Raw genomic sequence first — 23,187 nt, forward strand, 5'->3', positions numbered from 1 at the left:
CCACCATTCAATGTCTTTTTACACTTTCTCAGAGCTGGAGCTTTTGCTTTACAGCTGGGAGTAGTTTGTGTTCTAAGGGCCTTGTTTGAAGTAATATTCTAGAAGGCCTGCTGGGCCTGAAAATGTGTAATGCACTATGCCTTCTAGGGGCAGAATATACGGTTACACTGCAATGCTCTCTGCCTGTCTCGTTTCATGTGGTTGTGTCCTTTAGGGGCTGACTATATGGTTACAGGACCATGGGCCAGATGTAGCAAAATGCAAAATTGTGACTTGCAATTTGCGAGTCCATCCGACTCGCAAATTGCAAGTCGCAATTTGCTATGCAGTACGGTGTCTCAGACACCGACTGCGACTCGCAATGGGGTCGCAATGACCCACCTCATCAATATTCATGAGGTGGGTCGCAAATTGCGGCCCCATTGCGAGTATAGGCACTCGCAAACATGGAGGCCTGCTGTAGTCAGCAGACCTCCGTGTTCGTGACTGCTTTAAATAAAGCAGTTTTTTTTTTTTTTAAGTGTAGCCCGTTTTACTTAAAGGAAAACGAGCTGCACTTAAAAAAAAAAACCGAAACCTTTAGTTTCGGTATTTTTTCAGGACAGGGAGTGGTCCCTTGGACCACTCCCTGCCCTGAAAAAATATTTGTGGGTCCAGTCACAAAGTGGAAGGGGTCCCATGGGGACCCCTTCCAATTTGCGAGTGGGTTACCATCCACTTGAAGTGGATGGTAACTGCGAGTCCATTTGCGACCGCGTACGAGTCGCAAATAGGAAGGGAACACCCCTTCCTATTTGCGAGTCGGAAATGCATTTTGCGAGTCGGAGCCGACTCGCAAAATGCATTTCTGCATTCCGGTGAGGCTTTTGCGACTCGCAAACGGCGTTTTTGGCCGTTTGCGAGTCGCAAAACCCTTGCTACATCTGGCCCCATGTTTCTTCCAAATGCTATTTTATTGTGGTATCCTCTAGAGGATGTTCTGACCAATACAGTCTAATGCAAAGTGTATAAAGGAATGCACAAACACAGTTTATTTCTGATAAAGTTTACATTTTCTGCATGGCTAAACACTTATAAGGTCCCAAGGACAAGACTTGTTGGCTATGCCAAAGGTTGTTCTTTTCCTGGGAACCTCTAGAGGTATTACTACAGTTATACTAAAGGAAATAATACTGCACAAGTCATTTTCTTAAGTTGTGTATAAAAATCACTGTTTGAGAATCCTAGGCTATCTCATCTTTTCTAATTTTAGTGTGCTGTGTTTTCTTGACATTTTTGCAAGGTAAGTTACTTTATTTTGTTTCTGTGTTTTTTAAATCACAAACGTTATTGCATTTTACATTTTCCAGTTACATAGAGATACACTGTTTATAATTGAATACAAGTGGTAATAGAATTGTGTAACTCGTCATGACTCAAATAGTAACATAATAAAAAATTGTTCAGTGTGTCCTGAATGGACAAAGAATACAAATGCAAACACATCAATAAACCCACTAACCCACCATCCCTCCCAACAATGGCCTGACATACATGTGAATCGTTTGTGGTGGCATGGGCGATTCTATCCCATAAGGGCCGTAACAGCAGGGGAACCAGACTGGTATTTTAATTGATCTATTTGTATAGTATTCACAGACTCTTAAACAGTCAGAAAATGCTACCTGGAGCCTTGGCATAAGCACAGGAACTTTATCCATGAAGTATAACATTATAGGTTCTGTGGTGGGATGGTGGTATAGGTCTGATGTTAGTGGATAATCCTTGTGATGCCCTAGTGAGTACCGTCCTCCTCACTATCCTCTGCTTTTAGTTTGTCTAGAACAGTGTCCCATTCTAGAGCTATCGGCCATTTGCAGTGTCCGATGTACTCCTCTCTACGGATTGCTGCACTCTCTGCTATCCCCCAGTGTGCCACCTCCTCTCTCTATTGGAGTATTGAGGGGAGTCTTGAAGATTTCCAGTGACGTGTCAATAATCATTTGGTCATTAATAATAACAGGTCCGCCAAGCGGGAGGATACCTTGGCTGACTTGGGCCTGGGATACAAGCCCAATATACAATGTGCCAGTGTGTGCCAGTGATCCTTCCCGATCAGGCTTAGTAATGTCGATCCAACCTCGGCCCAGTAATTCTCTAGGAGTGGGCCCGACCACAACATGTGGACCAATTTTGCACTCGGTATGTGACACCTAGGGTAGGACGTTGAGGCCAACAGGAAAATCAAATTCAGTCTAAGTGGCATGAGGTAGGCTCTATGAAATATTGAAAATTGTATAAATTTAAAATGTGTATTCCGCAAGATTTGGTATGGGTATTGTAATAGGAAGGACCATTCTTTATCTGTTATTGCCCTAGTAATGTCAAGCTTCCATTTGCGCCTAAGGGAGTCTAAGGGGATTACCAAATGTGCTCTAAGTCCTTTATATGACCATTTGATCAGGTGTCTCCTGTGTCCCATAGTGTGGAGTGCCTGGTGTTTTAGGTTTTGTGCATTCCATTGTGGTCTTGTGATGCTGTGACTCCTGACAGGTGGTGCCACTACTGTAGATAAGCAACTGAACAGGCGATAGGTCTTAGTGGCGGCACGGGCACTGCATCAATAGTTGCCATTGATGCAAGTAGACACTTTGGAAGAAGGCATAGACATGAGATATGTATCCAGGTGCCAGGGCTCAGAATTTATGCCCAGGTTGTCAAGCAAGCATTGGCAGAGAATATTCTGTTAATACACAGTCATTGTGGTAAAACCACTTATTAAGCAAGCATTTGAGAAGCTGATACAGTAGGTAATCTGAACCACAGCCCATGCTGGAGGCACACTGGAGCACGTGGCCAAGGGGGAACACCAGGGGTTCTGCCGGGCCCTATGTGCCCATGGATTCTCAGGGCCCTCAGAGAGAAGGATGCCCTAATTTTATCTCTGCAATGGCTGGGGTTCTCTGGGCTCTCAGAGGGGGGCCTCAGTTGGTTCCCAGTTGAGTCACAGTCACCCAAAGCCACGCCACAGGCCACTGCCTCGCTGGGTCACACCTGCACCACGGAACACCAACCTACAGGGCAGGACAGCCTGGGCAATTGCTCAGGGGCTCCACTGGGCCGCAGGACAGGCCTGCATCAGCATCGACCTCGCGATCCAGGCCTCCAGCTCAGCAGTTGCACCACTGTAGTGCGCCCCACGTGGATGAGTACACGGTTCTACCGCTCCAAGCGGGGCACCCTTTTATGACAGCTGGTGTCTTGCTGTCACTGGTCACATTAATTGTTACTGGGGATGCAGATTGTAATAGATTGTGCCGGATATCTGATATTTAAGTGTTCGTGTCCGGGAGCTGCAGATTCACGCATCCGCCATCTTGGGCTGTTACCCACGCTCCCCCATTTTGTTTCTGTGTTATGTTGGTACTGCTCTTGAAATTTATTTTAAGACAACAGTCACCTTAATGTCACGACCCCTTGTGTTTTGCCAGAACACAGGGAATCCTTAATAATATGGAAGGAATGGGAAAAATGGTTTGATTCATAACTTCTTGCTACAGTGGGGAATTTTTCAGCTTTAAGGAAGCAAGCAGTACCTCTCCTTAATGAGAGAATAGAGGAAGCAAATATATTAATGATTACCTTTTGAAGTGACTGTTAGTAGTGAAGAAGGAGAGGCCTGCAGCATGTTTCAAGCCTCCATGAAAGAACTGAAGAATTTTAGTAAAGGGATGAATATGGTTTTAGAGAGACATTTTTCTCAGTGCATAGAGGATAAAATGGTATTGTTTTATGTGACTTTCACTGAGATTATTATCTGTTACATGGCGTTCAGATACATGTTTGAGTGTTGCATAAACGATCTCAGAATCCAGGAAAAAGTAGTGACTAGAAATCACAGTATAGAAATAGATATAGAATTGCTGAAGGTATAAAGCAAACTGATGAATGTTGAAGACACTACAGAAGTACATCCACAAACATTTAATCATGGACACCGAGAACTGTACCTCTCTAGTCTGCTGACTTTTACGCAACCCAATACTTGTTTACTGTTACTGGTGAAATACTTATATGAGATATGCTCAATGCCCTAATGCAGCCTTCTCATGTAATGCACGTTATTAATACAAAGGTGGTAATGTATCTTTTCATGACATATAAGCCCATTATTCATATTTTTGCCAAATTCTCAATTGTTTTTTCGTCAAAAATAAAAATAAAACAGATTTAAATTAAAATATAAAGCAAACTGATGAGTGTGTCAACAAAATAAAAGTTTAAGGTGGTAATTTTAGGATTTCGTGGATTGGGAATCTCGACATAAATAGGCAAATTTACTCTTTGCAACACACAGTTCCCTAACCTTTTATAGAGCTGTGGAAACAATTATGTTCCTGACGTTGGAACCTCAATTTGTTTTGCTCCTAGAACCCCACACACTAAAACATATGTGGAAGTTATGGTTATATGTCCAGTAGTACATCAGTGCAATGTTACTGATGCCACTTTCGCCTCCTTTGCTAACACCATGTTATGTTTTGGGTTTCATTTCAGACTCTCAGGATCTTTGGGCTAACTGTGGTCGTGTACGTACCAAGCGAAGAAGCAGAAATAACAGGCAGCAATTATATATGAAGTTAAGTACCCAACAGGGTACATTACAAGGATACTGGAAGTTACTGAGGTGTTCTGCGCCTTTATAGAGGAGCAAGGCTCTAGGTCGGGTTCCCGTATCAGATCAGGGAACTTCAGGATGACTTGCAATATCCTTTAAACACAAAGCAGAGGGCACTTTTTTCTTATAATACATGGCCACATTACGTTTCCTACAAACGTTTAAAAATGTTGGTGTCTTGCTTTTTCATATGAAACAGATAGTACGGGGGTAGGTGTGAAATGTAAACATAGAGCTTTTATTATGGTGATATTATATACACTAAAAAGCGGTTATTAATTTCTTGCAAAAAATATATTAGATTTAGTTTATTGTAAACCACTTTAAAAATGCTGTAACTCAGATTCTGTAGAAACTTGAGAGAACTGCTATATTTCCTGTAATGACTCGCAACATGCAAAAAAATAAACGTTACCACATATATCTCCTTTCTGTTATTTACTGTTCATTTTAGAAAAACGCATAATAAAAAGACAGCTCTTGTTTTCATTGTTTCAAATGCAGCTGTAATTATGCTTCGTGAACTGCCTTTCGACTTGGTAGCTGGCAGCAGGCACTAAGATGTCTTAATTTAACTTTAATTATTTATTATAGTTAAGCATCGATGTAATTTCTTTATTACAGGTGACAATAGGATGCTGCAATTTGACTGTAGTTAGCAAATTACAGACAGACGTTTTTACAGGGATTGCAGGCTCCCACATATTATACAATGCATCAAGTTAGATATAGCCTGTCTGCACAGCGACCTAAATTCTTGGTCATTCAAGGGGCAATTTAAGCACAGCATAGTGTCTAAAGACTAGCAAATATTTAATCTTTCCATCCAAAGTTGAAAAAGGAGCCCCACCTACGTCCAAAGATCTTCAAGGTTCCAAAGGCTGGTTCACACATAGTTTGGATTCAGTTAACTGGGCTGCTTGGTATACAGTAGCCATGGTCCAGTTTGCTGAGCATAATCACAGGAGCGAAGCACCAGATTAGAAACCCTACAATCATAATGGGTACAGTGCACTAAAGTGGATTTAGCACTGCAGTAGGTACTAAACAATGAGGGTTCAATTACAAAACATGCTGATTACTGGCAGGCCTTTTGTTGCAGGGAACCATGGAACTGAGGGCGTCCATTAAGAGCACAGATTCCGCTGGATGGAAGTAGGATTTACATTGAGTGGTCAATCACGATTTTTAACACAGCTGTCTCTTGATGGTTAAAGTGAAAAATCAGTAAAGCGATTCAAAAGTAATATAACTGTCCACAGGCAGTGATGCACTACCTCACGACCAGGGGTGGAAATCAAAAACTCTTTGGCTTTTGTTGAAGATACAGTGTCATCTCTTCGCACTTCTACATGTTTTGGCCTCATGCTCACACGGTTGTGTTTTAGCGATTCTGGCCAGAGAGCTGCAAGTTCGTCATTGCAACTAACCTCGGCAGCTCACTCCTCTGAGACGCAATCCAAACAGGCTTCAGTCAGCTGACCCCTGCTTGTTGTCCTGTTGGTCAGTGGTCTGCTCTTTTCTTTTCACTAGTTAGTACAACTTCCTTATTTAAGAAGAAGGCCTCAATAGTACCGCTGTTCCATATCTTCAAGCTTGTTCCCAGCTCTTGAGAAGGAGATAAAAAAAAAGTCCATGTCCCTGAGAAAGGACGTTTTTGTGCTGTGGAAAGAGATTATTTTTCTCACAGCAGAAACAGGCTACCGATTTGCATTTGCAGTAAAGAAGCCAAGTCTAACCAAAAGGTCAACTTTATTTAAAATTTGAAGTTCTCCTCAAATAGGGATAGGGATAGTGTGCATCTCTTACCTTCTTTCCCTAACTTTTGGCATGGTGGATACTGCAAATGATGGTTCGAATCACTCAATGTGTTTTGTTAGTAGTCCCAATATATTTCAAGCCATGTTTACGGGAGCTTTGGGCCTTGGCGTAAAACATTTTTGGCAGGTGAGCAGTTGTATATTTGCCAGAATTCACAAGGCAGCTACAGCTTCTGAGCAGGGCATCCAGGACGCAGATGCTGTAACCCACACATAGAATGAAGCCTAACTCCAAGACAGCCTCCATCTTATGAAGGGACACATTCTGTAACCCAAATGATCATCATACTCCCTACTCATTCCCCCTGGTCCCACTCACACCATGTAGATGTATCACAGGCACCACATACATAGTTGACGTTGCCAACTCCAATAAAGCGGCGATACCAGTAGTGGACATCGCTTTCCGGGTTACATCTAAGAAGGTCTGTGTCCTGTTTCCAAACAGCTGCTACCAACTGACAGTTATCTGGCAGGGACAGTAGTCACACATGACAACTGGGTGCACACCAAACCACCAGAAACTAGGCTGTGCAATCAAACTTGAATACAACGTATGGAACATCTCCATTGGGCTAAGAACTCAGCTTTACTGTTGACAACATCAGGCAGGCCTGAAAAAAAGAACAGGCTAGGTTCACACAGCTTTTTCAATGCAGGCTGGGACTTTTATTTTGCACCTGCACACCTGACTAGAATCTCTGTGACTGAAAGATGGGAATGTAACATGTGATGCTTGGAGTAATGCTGTATGTCAATTCTGATCAAAGGATAAGATTTAAAAACAGTCAGAGGATCAGATGCATTTAAACCAGACTAAGCTACTGTTTTTCCTCGCTATTAAAATTATGAATGAAATCACCTTACCACAATGTCACATGGCACTCATAACCGGAATGTTATTTTTTTTATTTTTGAATGAGAAAGACGTTCACACAAACCTTTTAATGTGGTTGAGGACTTGCCCTTGAACGATAATCATTTTCCCATCACTGATTCCTCCATAGATAGGGCACTGGACGGGCACACACTGAAAGAGATCAGAGAAAAGGAGTCAGCATGAGTAAGAAAGACCATTCAGGGCAGAGGAGTGTGATAGGATCGCAAGTACCTCCACCCAACTTTCAATCAAACACATTTGCATTAAGTTTGAATCAGACCATAAACCACTATTTATCCCTCCACAATATAGAATAGTTTTACTCTTAAACTCCTTAATGTTGCACAAAGCAAATCATCACAATCCTTCTAATTACACTAAAGTCTGTTCCCACCCACCAGCTGGTCAACACATCTCAAACAAAGCAACACGAATGATTTCTCATTTTGAAGACTTAACTTAGTGGCCGTCAATCACCTCTACTTACAAAAACAAAACTTTATAGCTTTCTATGTAAATGTGAGTTGGCCCTTAATTCTCAAAACTTTCGTGAATATCTCTGAGATGCACCTTGTGCAATCAATAGAACAAGACAACTTCGTAAAATACAAAAGATAGTTGCTAGTAAAAGTAAATAAAAACAAACATGAGACCAAATAGGGCAATAAATATTGATATGCTTAGCACCAAGCCAACATGCTGAGTGCATGTCATACTATGTCGCGTCATGCCACGTGTGCTTGCTACAGATGCATGCAACATGTTGCAGTTGTGCCTGCTTGCGAAATAAGAATCTTAGTGTCGGATTTTAGTACTGCAACCCCAGCATAGGTTTAAAGGCAGTGTTTTTATTCATCATTAATCACATGCAGGGACACCCTGCACCACATTTTCACAGGCAGTGCTGTGCTACACTCTGACCTTGAAATGCATCATCAGAAAATCGCCAGGTGTGATTTGGCACCACCTTAACAACTTCCTGTAATTTTAGCACTGAACGAAAACAGAAAATGCAGTGCTAAACCTGCGTCCTTTAAGACATTAATAATTTTTTGTGTTCAAATGAACCATATCTGACGAGCCAGAATCGTTTTTGCCTTTTTTGATGATCCTTTTAGGTCATGAAGGACCATATTATTTTTGAGATTAAGGGGTTTGGATGTTGTATCCCTAGACTTATCTTCCACACTGGTTACCCAGAAACAGAACTTCTACCTGTGGCTAAATAGCCAATTATTTTGACTTCTAACAAGCCACAGATTACACTGAGGACAGTGCGTAATTAACATAACGATAGCAAAATCCTGTTAGTGTTTCTTCCCTGAATGAGTCGATTTGATTGTAGAGTTCGTATTTATTATATTACTACACATATGCCGTCCTGTGAGATACTCTGTATCGAGGACCCATGTACTTTTGGCCTCATAGGAAGTTAGTCCTTCCTTTATTTCCACGACCGGCCACAAACGCGAGTCCTTCCTTTATTTTTAGTCACCCAGACGCACGCGAGCCGGAAGGAGCAGTTACTCCCGGCTTCTCGCGCCGTCTTATTAGGACTCTGACAGCGCCCGCAGAACACCTAATGCGGGGCGCCGTCTAGAGGGTAGGTCCACAGCGAAGGACCTTTAACAAAATTGTAAGTACGCCGCTATCTTTGAACTTAACTTGGGTGAATCTACTTCACCGCTTCTGGGGCATGCTATTAATTCAGCCCTGAACTGACGAGTTTAAACACACAGACCCCCCTATTGAATCTGTGTATGGTAATTGTGGCTTTCTATATATTCTTTCGATTGCATTATTAGGTGTACCTTCATGTTCTTTGACAGTCGTTTTTGCTCATAGCCACTTTGTTTACACATGACAATGGTTGCTTTTCATATATATACAATTATTTTTGTAATGCTACGCATAACTGTGTTGATAACTATTTTTATTGATTATGCACAGTGTTTATGTGAGTCCTTAGAACGTGCGTCCCAAGGAGCCCGGTCTCAGTTTGGGGATGGTAAGCCTTGACCCTGAGAGAGCGTAGTTTAAATATCATATATTATAGACGTGAAATGCTTACATTTGACAAAGCAACATTAATAATAATTAAAAGTATTAATAAACGTAAAGATTTACTCATTTATGAACACTAATGCTGAATTAATACTAATCTTTCAATTATACACATTATTATGATCAAAACTGTATTCATTAGAACTCGTATGTCTTAAGTTAGCATGAGTCGCGAACTAGCTGTGTAACTCTCATTTAAAAGCATATTTTTCTGCTTCTTCTGTGTGCGCACTTGCAAATGACCATGACCCAGCTATTGTTCTTTCTGTACTAGTTCGAAACATGAAGGAATGTTCACATTCGTATGCTAGTAGCTTCTAGCTCAAAATTATGTGATTAGAAACAAACATGGACACTTCCAAGGACAATGAGACGAGGGGAAGAGAACTTTTGACCTGAGACGTGTGCCAAGATGGTGAAGTAACCCCAGAAGTACCACCTACGAAAATGCTGATTATGAAGACCAATTGGAAGACGAGTTAATATCGAGAAACAAAAAATGCATTACTTAATGTATAATTTGATTGGTTATCAATAATGGGGTGTAGTTATTAACCAATAGAATTGTGGGGGAATGTATTACGAAAAGGGGATAAAAACTCATGACACGAGAGACGACGCGCATTAGGTAGGGAATGATATCGATTGCATCCAGAAACTCTGTCACTCTATTTGGTGATTTGAGATTTAGACAAAATCATCCTAGCTCATAGACTGCCCTATTACACTTTCCTCCTTATGAGGAGAGTGTCCCTTGCTTCTAAATTTAGATAGATTGACGGGGAACTAACTGATGTCCTGAAGACAAAGTCTGATCCTGTATGCTGACCTATCTCGAGGAGGGTAATTATTAATGCTAACGGAATCTATTTGCCTTTCTTTCTAGGTACCAACTGCTGTATGTTTACTTAGGTATCTTAGTTAGATGTTTTCCAAATTGATGTTCTAAATTGTTTTGCATGAAGCCCAACATGCTAATGCTAATTTGAGGTTAGATGAGGTATTCATTTGACGGACGGAACTGACGTGACTGACATGTAGCTATGCTGAACTGATATTCTATGGTTTATTATGCACTATGATCTATTCTTTGCTAACGTATCTATCCTATAATTCTGATCATCGCATTGCTGAAAGTTTATCGTAAGTTGCCACTTTGTGATTATGCTCTTATGCTTCTTGGTTTTGAGATTAATACGTTTATTATTAGATTGTAATCAATAGGGAATAAATTCACAAAATCTTCCTTTAAGGTGTGGTTATTTGAGTCTGAGAACTAATAAATGCGCCGAAGGTTCATTAATGGTTATTGTGAAATATATTTTGATGCTTGGTAATCTCATTTTACGGAGACTCACCACTGGGTCCAAAGGTTCATCGACCTAAAACGAGTCCTGATGTGTATAAATTGACATAGACGGACGCGTTAACAGTTCTGGTAGCAGAGCGACGGTTTGGCCCTTGGGGGCCCTAGGACGGAGTTTTCATTTTTAATTTTGTTTTCTGTGATAATGAAATTTGGCAAAACGATGATTGGCTAGGTTCGCCATGGGCTTTCCCGGGATCTCGGAGCCTGCCCAGATGAGTTGGGAATGTTCTCGGCGCCATAGTATATGTGGTTAGGGTTTTTGCGCTTGCTCAAAGCTTATGCATCTTGCAGGAGATTGTGAAGATTTGTGTGTATTTAGGCCAAAATAAGTGTCGTTTAGCAGGAGTGGGCGTACTCCACAGTATGAGAGTAGGGAAGTCGGCGCACTTCATGTGAATGCAGCGCTTATTCTTCAAAATTATCCACGTGGTTGGTTGTTGTATACGGGCCTATTGAGATCTAAGACTCCGGAGTATGATGTTAAATTGGTTTATGTTGTAATCTGTGCGGTTCAATAGGTCAATCGGGCGTGGTTGACAAGTCAAGTTTGAGTCACAACGTATGTATGAAACCTTTGATGGAGATTTGACAAGCTCTAAAGTGCACTAGAGGGAGTCATTGACAAGTCGAGAGTAGGATTTGCGGGTCGAATTCTGCTTGCACATGTGGGATCTGAGAAGGAGAGAGTAGCGGCCGAGGCTTCAAGTGAAATCTCTGTAAAGTTCTGAAGCGAATGTGTTACCCTTCCTGTAGTAAATCAGCAGATTTGTATTGTCATTTTAAAGTGTCTGCAATAAATCGCATTAGTTTGTATGAACTGTATGAGTTAGTGAGGCGTGGACAAGCCGCAAGACTTTGTCAGCTGCAGAGTGTATGAGTGTGACGTCAGTGGTGCCGCGCTGGGATAGGTCAGATGTCGAGAGGGGTCGCGCACGGATTGGCTGCCGTTCGTGAGAGGCAATAGGGTGAGCAAAGGGCAGGTGAAGAGTGTCCTGGGAACTAAGCCGTTTACTGATTAAATATAAAATAAAATGAATTTTGTTAAGGCATTCAAAAGCGCTTTGAGGGGAGATGTGTACATTGTCGCAACCGACGGGGAACCTACACCACCCGAGGGTACTCCAGCCTATACAGTTATGGAGGAAAAGGGTGTTGCACCTTGTTTATGGATAAAACAATGGCGCAAGTTGACAGAGAAAGAGGGGTGTCTAGCGTTTCCGGAACATGGAACATTTAATCAAAAGGTGTTAGAAAATCTGAGGTGGATGTTAAGTACGCAGAAACCACCTCCCAGACCGGCACAATATGAGGCTTTGGCAATTTGGGACCTGATGGCTCTTAAACATAGACAAGAAAGATTTCACAGAAGATTGACAAGGGCAGAAAAAACCTATGCAGAGGCTAGGTGGGATAATGAAAACAAAATGTGGAGACGAGGAATAGTGGATGGGTTAAAGCTTTTTCCAGCGATAACACAGGGAGAAGAGACACAGGGAAAGAAAGCTTCTTGCAAAACTAACAAAGACTCAGGCAAAGTTAAAGAACAAAAAAGGTCTTGGGAAGAAGAGGATGATTCAGAGGATGAGGAGTTTATGGATAGATTGTTACATGACCGTCCGCCACCATACGCGGTGAACGACAGTGCTCCAAGTACTAGCTTGGATCCTGGGAACCAGACGAAGGAGAAGGGTGTTACTGATACAGTGCAGACTAGCGATACAGCTTTGATACAAAATGGTGTCAGTGTACCCACTGCACCAGACTCGCCGATACAGTTACAACCTCCACCACAGATAAAAAGAATTTACCCCGATGTTCCAGTACTCGAGACTACTATGAACTTGGTGGTGCCGCCAGACCCGATATATACAAAGCCAAGGTTAATACAGATTGAGTCAACCCCACAGTTAGTGTCACAACCGCCACAACTGATACCGGGGTATAACCCAGTAGCGGGTCCTTTGAAAGAACCTGCACCAGGATTATTAGAGCAGACCTATGGTGTTGAAGCTCCAAGAAGCTTGGGATCAGGTAAGACACCTGCCGCTATATCACTACCTATTACTGTTGGTCCCCCGGTACCATTATATGCACAGGAGAAAACAGGGACATGCGAACAGGGAGTTATGACTAATGAAATGATAAGAGGAGGGCCTATTAGAACTCCCCAAATAATGGCCCAGGGAGGACAGGTTTGCGAACAATCAAGACCCTTAATGGACCTCAGTCCAATAGGGGCACCTCTTGAGGCAATGCGACAAGCAGGGTTGGGAGTCCTGACTCCCCAAACTATGAGTACGAATACCTCACGTACTCCAATGATACATGCAGGGAACATTTCACTGCAGGGTTTTACAGTACAACAGTTAAATGAGTGGTTAGAGAAAACTTGCACATCACAAAAGACTACAGCGACTACAGTCGAACCAGAAAAGGAAAAACAAGATGAATACCTGAATCTAGTACGACTAGGAGCAGAAGCTGCTGAATTGGTGGATGGAACAATGGGAGTAAATAGGTTGGAGTCTTACACTGAGGCAGAATTAAGATACTTATGCCCTAAGATTACCAAAGAAGTAGGGAAAATACACCAGAGATTAGCAAACTTGGCAGACAGATACAATATTGATATTGGTAACACGAAGCATTTGAAAAGAAGCTACAGATTAGACTTCAACACTAAAGATTTTGATCACATGAGATCCGCAGGCATGAAGACACACCTGAAAGAATTGCTGCAGAGTGCGCAAATCTGGGGAGCATTAGAAAAATGGGAAAATCGATGGGCAAAGAAAAGAGACAAAGGGAAGAGGGATAGCCCAGGGTCTATTGAAACAGCGACCACACCCAATCTGGATTCAGTAAAAATCCTGCCCATGAGAGAAACAGCTGGTGGTGTTTTGGTGCATGTGCCTTGGTCCAGGGGAGATATTTTGTCCTTTACGAATGATTACCAAGGTTGAGAGAAAAAACGATCGAGTGGTATCAACAGTCAGATAGATTTGTGAAGCTTGCAAAATGTCTTTGGGAAGACTTAAATACTTTGTTTGAGATTATTGTTCCACCGGATTTGTGGCTTGAGTGCAAAAGAGGGGTAACTTGGCACACGAAGGAACCAGCGAGGGATAAAGTGACTGGAGCACCTTCTGAAGAGGTGATGAAATATTATCATAAAGTCATTGAATTTTTTAAACAAAAGGTGTCACCAAAGGTGACCGACTGGCAGAAAATCGACCGGACTTCGCAAGAGGTTAAGGAATCAATACATGCCTATTATGAGAGATTGTTAAAAGCATTTAAACATTACAGTGGTACTGAGACGATTGAGCCGAAAGACATGGATCATCTTGTGTTCAGATTTGTTGAAGGGTTGAGACCAGAGGTTGGTCATATGATTAAGAACCATTTGATTTGTTGGCAAGCTAAACCGATTGATATGGTGTTGCAGTATGCGAAATACTGTAGTGATGAAATTGAGTTAAAACAGAAAAAGCTGAAAGAGAAAGTGATGGTGATGCAGATAAGAGCTGCACAAGCTGGAATTCAGGGAAATGGTGTTCAGCAGATGATGCACCAGCAACCGCAAATGAACGGTGGGTTTCAGGTACAGCCGAGAGGTAGAGGCCGAGGTTTTGTGAATCGTAGTTTGGACATGAATAATGTTGTCGTTCAAAATGACGGGCAAGTAGTGAAGAGGATGTCACCATGCCATGCATGCGGGGCATGGGACATTGGAAGCGGGATTGTCCAAATATGGTGCATGATGGTACAGTTCAGCAGGGCATGAGTGTCGGTGAACAGCAGAATCCGCGAGGTCCAAGAATGAGACAACAGAACCCGAACTTACAGAATAATTTGATACAAATGCCAGGGGTACAACCAATGCAACAAATGTTACTGCCGCGTTTTCAAAACGTGCCCATGCAAACGATGCAACAGCAGATTCCTATGGTGCCTAGACAGCAAATGCAGTTACCCCTAGCCCCGATGGGTCAGCAACAGGTGACGCTTCCTCAGCAGGTCACAGGTCAGGTGACGAGTCAAAACAATACTGTACAACAATTCCCATTACGAGGTGAAAATGAGATGAATGAAGAATGGTCAGATGACAGTTCAGACAGTGAAGAGTGCAGGCTTGCAGCCTCATTAGAAGTAGATCAGAGAGGCCCATATGTAGAGGGAAAAGTAATGGGCTATAAAGTCTCATTTTTGGTTGACACTGGAGCTACACGCTCTACAGTCCGCAGTGTGGAAGTACCGAGATTACCCCTATCGGGAAGCACTATACGAGTGGTTGGTGTCGCTAATCAGTATTTGACAAATCCAATTACTGACCCAGTACAGGTTGAAATTGGAAATTTCCAAGGCCTGCATAGGTTTGTCGTATGCGACTCAAGTCCAGTATCTCTACTGGGAAGGGACTTACTATGTAAAACTAAATGTTCAATTACCTGTTCCAATGATGGAATAGAAGTTCAGACAAACAGTGATGATGAAGGAGATGAGGGCCAGCTCACAGAAGGAGGGGAGACGAGCGAAGATTACCCTCTAATTACTTTATTCCCAGTGTTCACTCTAATTGACTTACCTGCTGACCTACAAGGGTCCGTAACAGAGAGAGTGTGGGACTTGACAGGAAAAGAGGTTGGATTAATTAAAGGAGTCAAACCAGTCAAGGTGCAGATAAGACCAAATGCAGTATTCCCACAAGTACCACAATATCACATGACTCAAGACGTACTCATTGAAGTGACACAGATAATTGCAGATTTTCTCAGGCAAGGAGTTTTGAAAGACGTTTTAAGCAGTCCGTGTAACTCACCTATTATGGGTTTGAGAAAGCCCTGTGGGAAAGTTCGAATTGTGCAGGATTTGAGAAAAATAAACGAAATTGTGATAAAATGCCGCCCTGTGGTTCCTAACCCAGCGGTAATAATGTTCCAAGTTCCTTGCGATGCTGAACGGTTTACCGTAGTAGACCTATCACAGGCATTTTTCTCAATACCGCTGCATGAGGACAGCCAATTTTTGTTCAGTTTCAAATTCCTGGATAAGGTGTACAGTTGGTGCAGAATCCCTCAAGGATTTTCTGAGTCACCATCCATCTTTAATCAGATATTAAAGAAGGATTTGGAACCTCTTGTGCTGCCTTTTAATTCAATTCTTGTGCAGTACATTGATGACTTGTTGATTGCATCCAAAACCAGAGACAGTTGTAAATATGATACTATTGCATTGTTGAACCATTTGGGAAAGAACGGGCATAAGGTGTCACCTAAGAAACTGCAATACTGTCAGAAAGAAGTAAAATATTTGGGGCATCTAATTGAAAAAGGATCCCGAAGGATATCAAAGGAGAGAATAACAGCTGTCATACAAATGAATCCCCCAACAACAAAAAGAGATGTCAGGATGTTTTGGGAAATGGTGGGTTATTGCCGTCAATGGATACCCAATTTCTCAATCATTGCAAAGCCCCTAATAAAATTGACAGGGAAAGATGGCAAAGATGAACCATATACAATCACTTTGACAAAAGAAGAACTTGAGTCATTCTTGGAGCTGAAGGAATGCATGTGCAGGGCCCCAGCATTAGGAATGCCTGATTATGAGAAACCTTTTCTGTTGTTTTGTCATGAACGTGATGCTTGTTCTTTGTCTATTTTAACACAGGTCCACGGAGATGCAAATCGCCCTGTAGCATATTTTTCAGCTACTTTGGATCCTGTTGCAGCAGCCCTACCGGGTTGTTTGCGAGCAGTTGCAGCGGTTGGTCAAAGCCTTTCACAATGCGAGGGCATAGTCATGGGATACCCTTTGACAGTTTTGGTTCCACATTCTGTTGAAATTCTGCTGACACGAACTAACACACAACATATGACAAATGCACGACTTACCAAATATGAAACGATTATTTTGGGATCACCAAATATTACACTGAAAAGATGCACAGTACTGAACCCGGCAACTCTACTTCCCAATGAGAATACAGAAATCAAAGAGGGGGAAGAATTTGAGCATGATTGTCTTGAGGTGACTGACCTCTGTACCAAACCTCGCCCAGACATACAGGACATCCAATTAAAAGAAAACGATTGCATTATGTTTGTGGATGGGTCCTGTTTAAGAGATTCAACAGGGACATTAAGAGCCGGCTATGCAGTATGTACAATATCTGGCATAGTTGAGGCCTCTTGGCTTGAAAAGGTATTTTCCGCACAAGTGGCAGAATTAATAGCTCTTACAAAGGCCTGCCATGCTGCTGTGAATTTGAACGTTACAATCTATACTGACAGCAGGTACGGATTTGGAATTGTACATGATTTTGGTCAGATCTGGTCACAAAGGGTTTTTATGACTTCCTCCGGATCACCAGTGAAAAATGGAGAACAAATAAGAGATTTGTTACATGCAATTCAGTTACCTCTTGAAATCGTCGTGGTAAAGTGCAGTGCTCACACCAGATCACAAGACTTGTTGCGATGGGGAATGGTTATGCAGATCAGGTTGCAAGATTTTGTGCATTGAATTGTATATCATTCAAAGAGCAGTGGGAATTGCTACCTCAACCTGAAAACGATACAACTTTGAATCTAGCATTACAAGTGGTTGATACTTTAGATGAGTTAAAGACACTACAAAACCGTGCTAACAAAGAAGAAAAACGTTCCTGGCAGAAAATGCAATGTGTACAAAGAGCAGATGATATATGGGTCTCAGATGATGGGAAGTTGGTCTTACCTAATAGTCTTCTGTCACAATTTGCCCGATTATATCATGGGCAAGCACATTTAGGAAGAGACGCCATGATCAGATCTTTTAAAGTTGATTGGTTTAATCCAAAATTCAGACATGCCGCAGAAATTACTTGTCACAGGTGCATCATCTGTCAACAGATGAATGCTGGAAAAGGAATAGTGGTAAATTTGAGCCACATTGGAAGAGCTGGAGGTCCATTTAATAGAATACAAATGGATTTCATTGAAATGCCTGTTTGTGGAGGATTGAAGTACGTGTTGGTGATTGTGTGTGTTTTCAGTCATTGGATTGAAGCATACCCTACACGTAGAAATGACAGTCTCACAGTTGCAAAACTATTACTGAGGGAATTAATACCACGATTCGGGTTCCCGGTTTCTATAGAATCAGATAGGGGAAGACACTTCGACAATGAGGTGATCAAGCTTCTGTGTGCAGCACTCAACATCGAGCAGAAGTTACACTGTAGCTATCGCCCTGAAGCATCAGGACTAGTTGAACAGATGAATGGTACCTTAAAATCAAGAATAGCGAAAATGTGTGCAGCAACAAACATGAAGTGGCCAGATGCATTACCGCTAGTATTGATGTCCATGAGAAACACACCAGATAAGAAAACATGATTGTCCCCCCATGAAATCCTCATGGGTAGAGCAATGAGGTTACCAGCGGTACCTGCAAATGCCCTAGTGAATATTACAGATGATATGGTGTTGGATTACTGCAAAAGTTTAGCTGACGTGATACGCTCTTTCTCTCACCAGGTGGAAGCTAACACGTTACCACCAATCGGCGAACCAGGACACTCTCTGCAAGCTGGAGATTGGGTGGTTGTCAAGAAGCACGTAAGAAAATCGTGTCTTGAGCTGCGTTGGAAAGGGCCATATCAAGTGATATTGACGACCACTACTGCTGTGAAGTGTGCCGGGGTTCCCAACTGGATACATGCCAGCCATACAAAAAAGGTAACGTGTCCTGTTGAAGAGAAACTTGAAAATTCCAGTACAGCAACTTCGAGGGGAGAAGTCTCAGAGTCAGATATCAGTCAAGAAAGATCTGAGACTACAGGAGAGCCCGCTGAGAACAGCCGCGTCCCTCACACTATCAGAGAGTTCGAGAGAGGTGACGGAGTGCCAATCTCAGTGGAGGCAGCAGGAGAACAAAGGCAAGGAGAGGTTCTCCCAGAAGAAGACGAATACAATTCAGAGCCTGAATACAGTATCGAACAGGAAGGAGAGAGAGACGGAGAAGTGGTAAATTTAAATCAGAACAAATCAGAATCTTCTGATCAAGTTCCAAGCTTATCAGGAGAAAACACCATATCACAAGAGGAGGGTGCTGTCCAGCGTCCCGAAGGAAAATACCGAAACAAGACACATAGAGGTGATACATGGCCGAAAAAGTCGCCTTTTAGAATAAGAGAATTAACAAACGAGACAATAATAGAAGAAAGCGATACCTCACAGGCGGATGATCTGAGTGAAGGAGAACAGCAAGGTGAACGAAGATTAAAAAGAAAGAGAATAGCAAACCAAAGGTACACAGGTCCTGAATGGGCATATGCTACAACCTCTGAATGGCAACAAGAATTCTTGGCATTTTGTTTTGATCGAGAAGTGCCAGGCCAATACTACGGTACCTGAAGGAAAACAACAACAGAAAACCTTGGAAAATATATTAAAAGAAAAAAAAAGGCTTTATAAATCTACCGGAAAGAGACAATTAAACCTGGATTTGACATCAAAAAACAGAATTGCGACAAGCTGCTAACCTGAACTGACGAAAAGGGTCCTGGAGTGAGAGAAGACGCTGTAAATACGCAGAAAGAGTTTGCCATCCTAAGTTGATTGTCGATTTACTATTCTGATTCTATACAAACATGGCTTATAGTAACAAAGGAAGTAAGGTGTGTGGTTGGTTAGGACTTATGATAGGTGTTGTATGCGCAATAATGATTGTGGGAGTGATTGTGGGAATGCCATGGAGAGAGAGTGAAACTATAAATGCAACTTCAAAACCAGAAACTATCACTACAACTAATAAACTATCACCATGGGAGAAATTTGAGCAAGACGCAAGACATCTGCATGAGGGAACTAATACAAAAGGGGAACTTTCTACTAATGTTTTCTATCGCTTACTAAATGAGTATGTGGAAACTATGGATGCGAAAGACTGTTATGTATGTACTAAAATTCCTTAATCTGTGCAGGAGGGAGTTACTTATCATAGCCTCCCTCTTACGTATGGGATCAGCTGTAGCTTGCTACTAACAAGATTTTATGATCAAGAGCATGTGCAATATTTTTATTCAAATTTAGATGTTGTGTTTTCTTTTGTGCCTGTTATTGAATTCTTAAATAAGCTAGCTAAAGAGCATGATATAAAATTAGTTAGAGGATTCTTTGAGCCAACACTAACATTTGGAACTGCTTATGCACACCGCAACAATTTAACATGCTTACTGTCTCCTGTGGAGAAAAGCTTTTTAGATCATACAGATGATAGACGCAAAGCATTAAAAGAAAGATTAGAAAAAGGTTTAGAAAAACGCACTTATGCAAATGATTTCGCTTATACTGCAATTAAAACACAAGGCAAGTTAGCTATAGATGCATTACACGTAGGTAGACTCTGTATATATAGACCGAAATCTGATCAAGACAATTTGTTTGTGGGTACGAGTGAATGTAGGCATGTGTTTCTGTTTCAGAGCAAATGGACCTTCATGTTAAATGGACAAGACCCAGCGATTCCTGGAATCTATTACATCTGTGGGTTAAATGCATATTACCGTCTCCCAAAGGGATGGTATGGGACATGTTATTTGGGAATAGTTTTCCCAAAGATATACCAGATTGATGACTTGAAACAAATACCTAAAACGTCTGAATTACAACATGCCAGACAAAAACGAGAATCAGTGGAGGCTGTCATTGGTGACATATTTGGAGCTATAATCCCTTCAGTGGGGGTTATCCTAAATTCTATGAAAATTCAAAAGTTGTCTACTATTGTGGATAACATGCTGACAAATTTTACAGGGGCCATACTTCTGATGGACACTGAACTTGCTGCAGAAAGAGCTATGACTCTTCAAAATCGGCTTGCTTTAGACATTCTTTTAGCAAAGAATGGAGGTGTGTGCAAAATGCTTAATGAACGTCACTGCTGTTCATATATACCTGATAACAGTAAGAAAATTAGAAACATGCTTACTAACCTGACTAGAGATAGTACAGATTTGAAGGATCTAAAAGAACCAGGTGTTTGGGAAAAATTTGGAAAAGGAATTGCCCGGGTAGGAAACTGGTTTACCAACATTTGGAATGGGGTACTTGCAAAAATTATGATGGGATTATTAATTGTTCTGATTTGTTTATTGGGATTTTGGGGAATATGCAAAATTAATGATAAGGTGAAAAGAAATTGGACTAAAAGAACCAAAAGAAACGAAGAAAGTGAAAGAGAGAAAATGTTCAATGAAATATGGGAAAGTTCACATAAAGGGCAAGATGTTGAAATGCGCATTATGCGCAAGGTGAAAAATTGAAGATCAAGAATTGTGTGATGACGAGCGTCATCAGAGGAGGGACTGAGAGAGCGTAGTTTAAATATCATATATTATAGACGTGAAATGCTTACATTTGACAAAGCAACATTAATAATAATTAAAAGTATTAATAAACGTAAAGATTTACTCATTTATGAACACTAATGCTGAATTAATACTAATCTTTCAATTATACGCATTATTACGATCAAAACTGTATTCATTAGAACTCGTATGTCTTAAGTTAGCATGAGTCGCGAACTAGCTGTGTAACTCTCATTTAAAAGCATATTTTTCTGCTTCTTCTGTGTGCGGACTTGCAAATGACCATGACCCAGCTATTGTTCTTTCTGTACTAGTTCGAAACATGAAGGAATGTTCACATTCGTATGCTAGTAGCTTCTAGCTCAAAATTATGTGATTAGAAACAAACATGGACACTTCCAAGGACAATGAGACGAGGGGAAGAGAACTTTTGACCTGAGACGTGTGCCAAGATGGTGAAGTAACCCCGGACGTACCACCTACGAAAATGCTGATTATGAAGACCAATTGGAAGACGAGTTAATATCGAGAAACGAAAAATGCATTACTTAATGTATAATTTGATTGGTTATCAATAATGGGGTGTAGTTATTAACCAATAGAATTGTGGGGGAATGTATTACGAAAAGGGGATAAAAACTCATGACACGAGAGACGACGCGCATTAGGTAGGGAATGATATCGATTGCATCCAGAAACTCTTTCACTCTATTTGGTGATTTGAGATTTAGACAAAATCATCCTAGCTCATAGACTGCCCTATTACACTTTCCTCCTTATGAGGAGAGTGTCCCTTGCTTCTAAATTTAGATAGATTGACGGTGAACTAACTGATGTCCTGAAGACAAAGTCTGATCCTGTATGCTGACCTATCTCGAGGAGGGTAATTATTAATGCTAACGGAATCTATTTGCCTTTCTTTCTAGGTACCAACTGCTGTATGTTTAATTAGGTATCTTAGTTAGATGTTTTCCAAATTGATGTTCTAAATTGTTTTGCATGAATCCCAACATGCTAATGCTAATTTGAGGTTAGATGAGGTATTCATTTGACGGACGGAACTGACGTGACTGACATGTAGCTATGCTGAACTGATATTCTATGGTTTATTATGCACTATGATCTATTCTTTGCTAACGTATCTATCCTATAATTCTGATCATCGCATTGCTGAAAGTTTATCGTAAGTTGCCACTTTGTGATTATGCTCTTATGCTTCTTGGTTTTGAGATTAATACGTTTATTATTAGATTGTAATCAATAGGGAATAAATTCACAAAATCTTCCTTTAAGGTGTGGTTATTTGAGTGTGAGAACTAATAAATGCGCCGAAGGTTCATTAATGGTTATTGTGAAATATATTTTGATGCTTGGTAATCTCGTCTTACGGAGACTCACCACTGGGTCCAAAGGTTCATCGACCTAAAATGAGTCCTGATGTGTATAAATTGACATAGACGGACGCGTTAACAACCCCATGTGTTTTTTATGCTTTATGTTTCATGTTTGACTCATCACACATGTACTTTACATTAATCACTGTTTCACCACATTATGGTTTTCTCTGGCCTGCGTATTCTTTTGTCTTCCAGGGCGACCTGACTTTACCAGTTGACTTCAATGTAAGTGACGGTTTTCAATCCTAAAGTGAGGGCGTTTCAAAAATGTTTGTTATATTTTGGAGAAGACGTTTAATCTTATGATTTTCGTCCTGATGAAGCGTCAATGGATCCGGTTGGACCGTAAGGACACGAAACATGTTGACCTTGGTGTAGAGGTACTATATCATTTATAGTCCCCTAGGTTTGTCGTTTTGAAAGTCATTGACCATCATACTCTAGTGTGACTTTCACTTATTTTGAATCTTGGTCTTCATCCTCCTTGGACTGATTAAAGTTATGATGTTTTGGCGCGATGAATAACCAATTTTAAACATATCTTTCTGTTCTCTCCAACCCATGCCTACGCCTGTTGTAGGCTTTCACGCTTAATTAGAACGCATTAGTTCACTACACGAACAGTACGGCGTAAGAGCCCCCC

General features: G+C 41.3%; 1 protein-coding gene and 1 long non-coding RNA gene across 3 annotated transcripts in view; one reads left to right on the top strand and one right to left on the bottom strand.

Moving 5' to 3' along the window:
- The window catches only part of LOC138259816 (galectin-4-like), a 300,965-nt gene that overhangs the window by 194,998 nt on the left and 82,780 nt on the right, over positions 1–23,187 (bottom strand). For both annotated transcript variants that reach the window (XM_069207710.1, XM_069207709.1), the window contains exon 2: positions 7,419–7,507. In XM_069207710.1, coding sequence (XP_069063811.1) covers positions 7,419–7,507 — 89 coding nt within the window. The remainder of the gene's footprint in view (positions 1–7,418; positions 7,508–23,187) is intronic.
- Positions 8,882–10,667, top strand: LOC138259815 (uncharacterized). The gene is made up of 2 exons (XR_011198763.1): positions 8,882–8,993; positions 9,696–10,667. It is a non-coding gene; the product is annotated as an uncharacterized lncRNA (long non-coding RNA).

Source organism: Pleurodeles waltl, chromosome 9, assembly GCF_031143425.1.
Source record: "Pleurodeles waltl isolate 20211129_DDA chromosome 9, aPleWal1.hap1.20221129, whole genome shotgun sequence".
NCBI lineage: Eukaryota > Metazoa > Chordata > Amphibia > Caudata > Salamandridae > Pleurodeles > Pleurodeles waltl.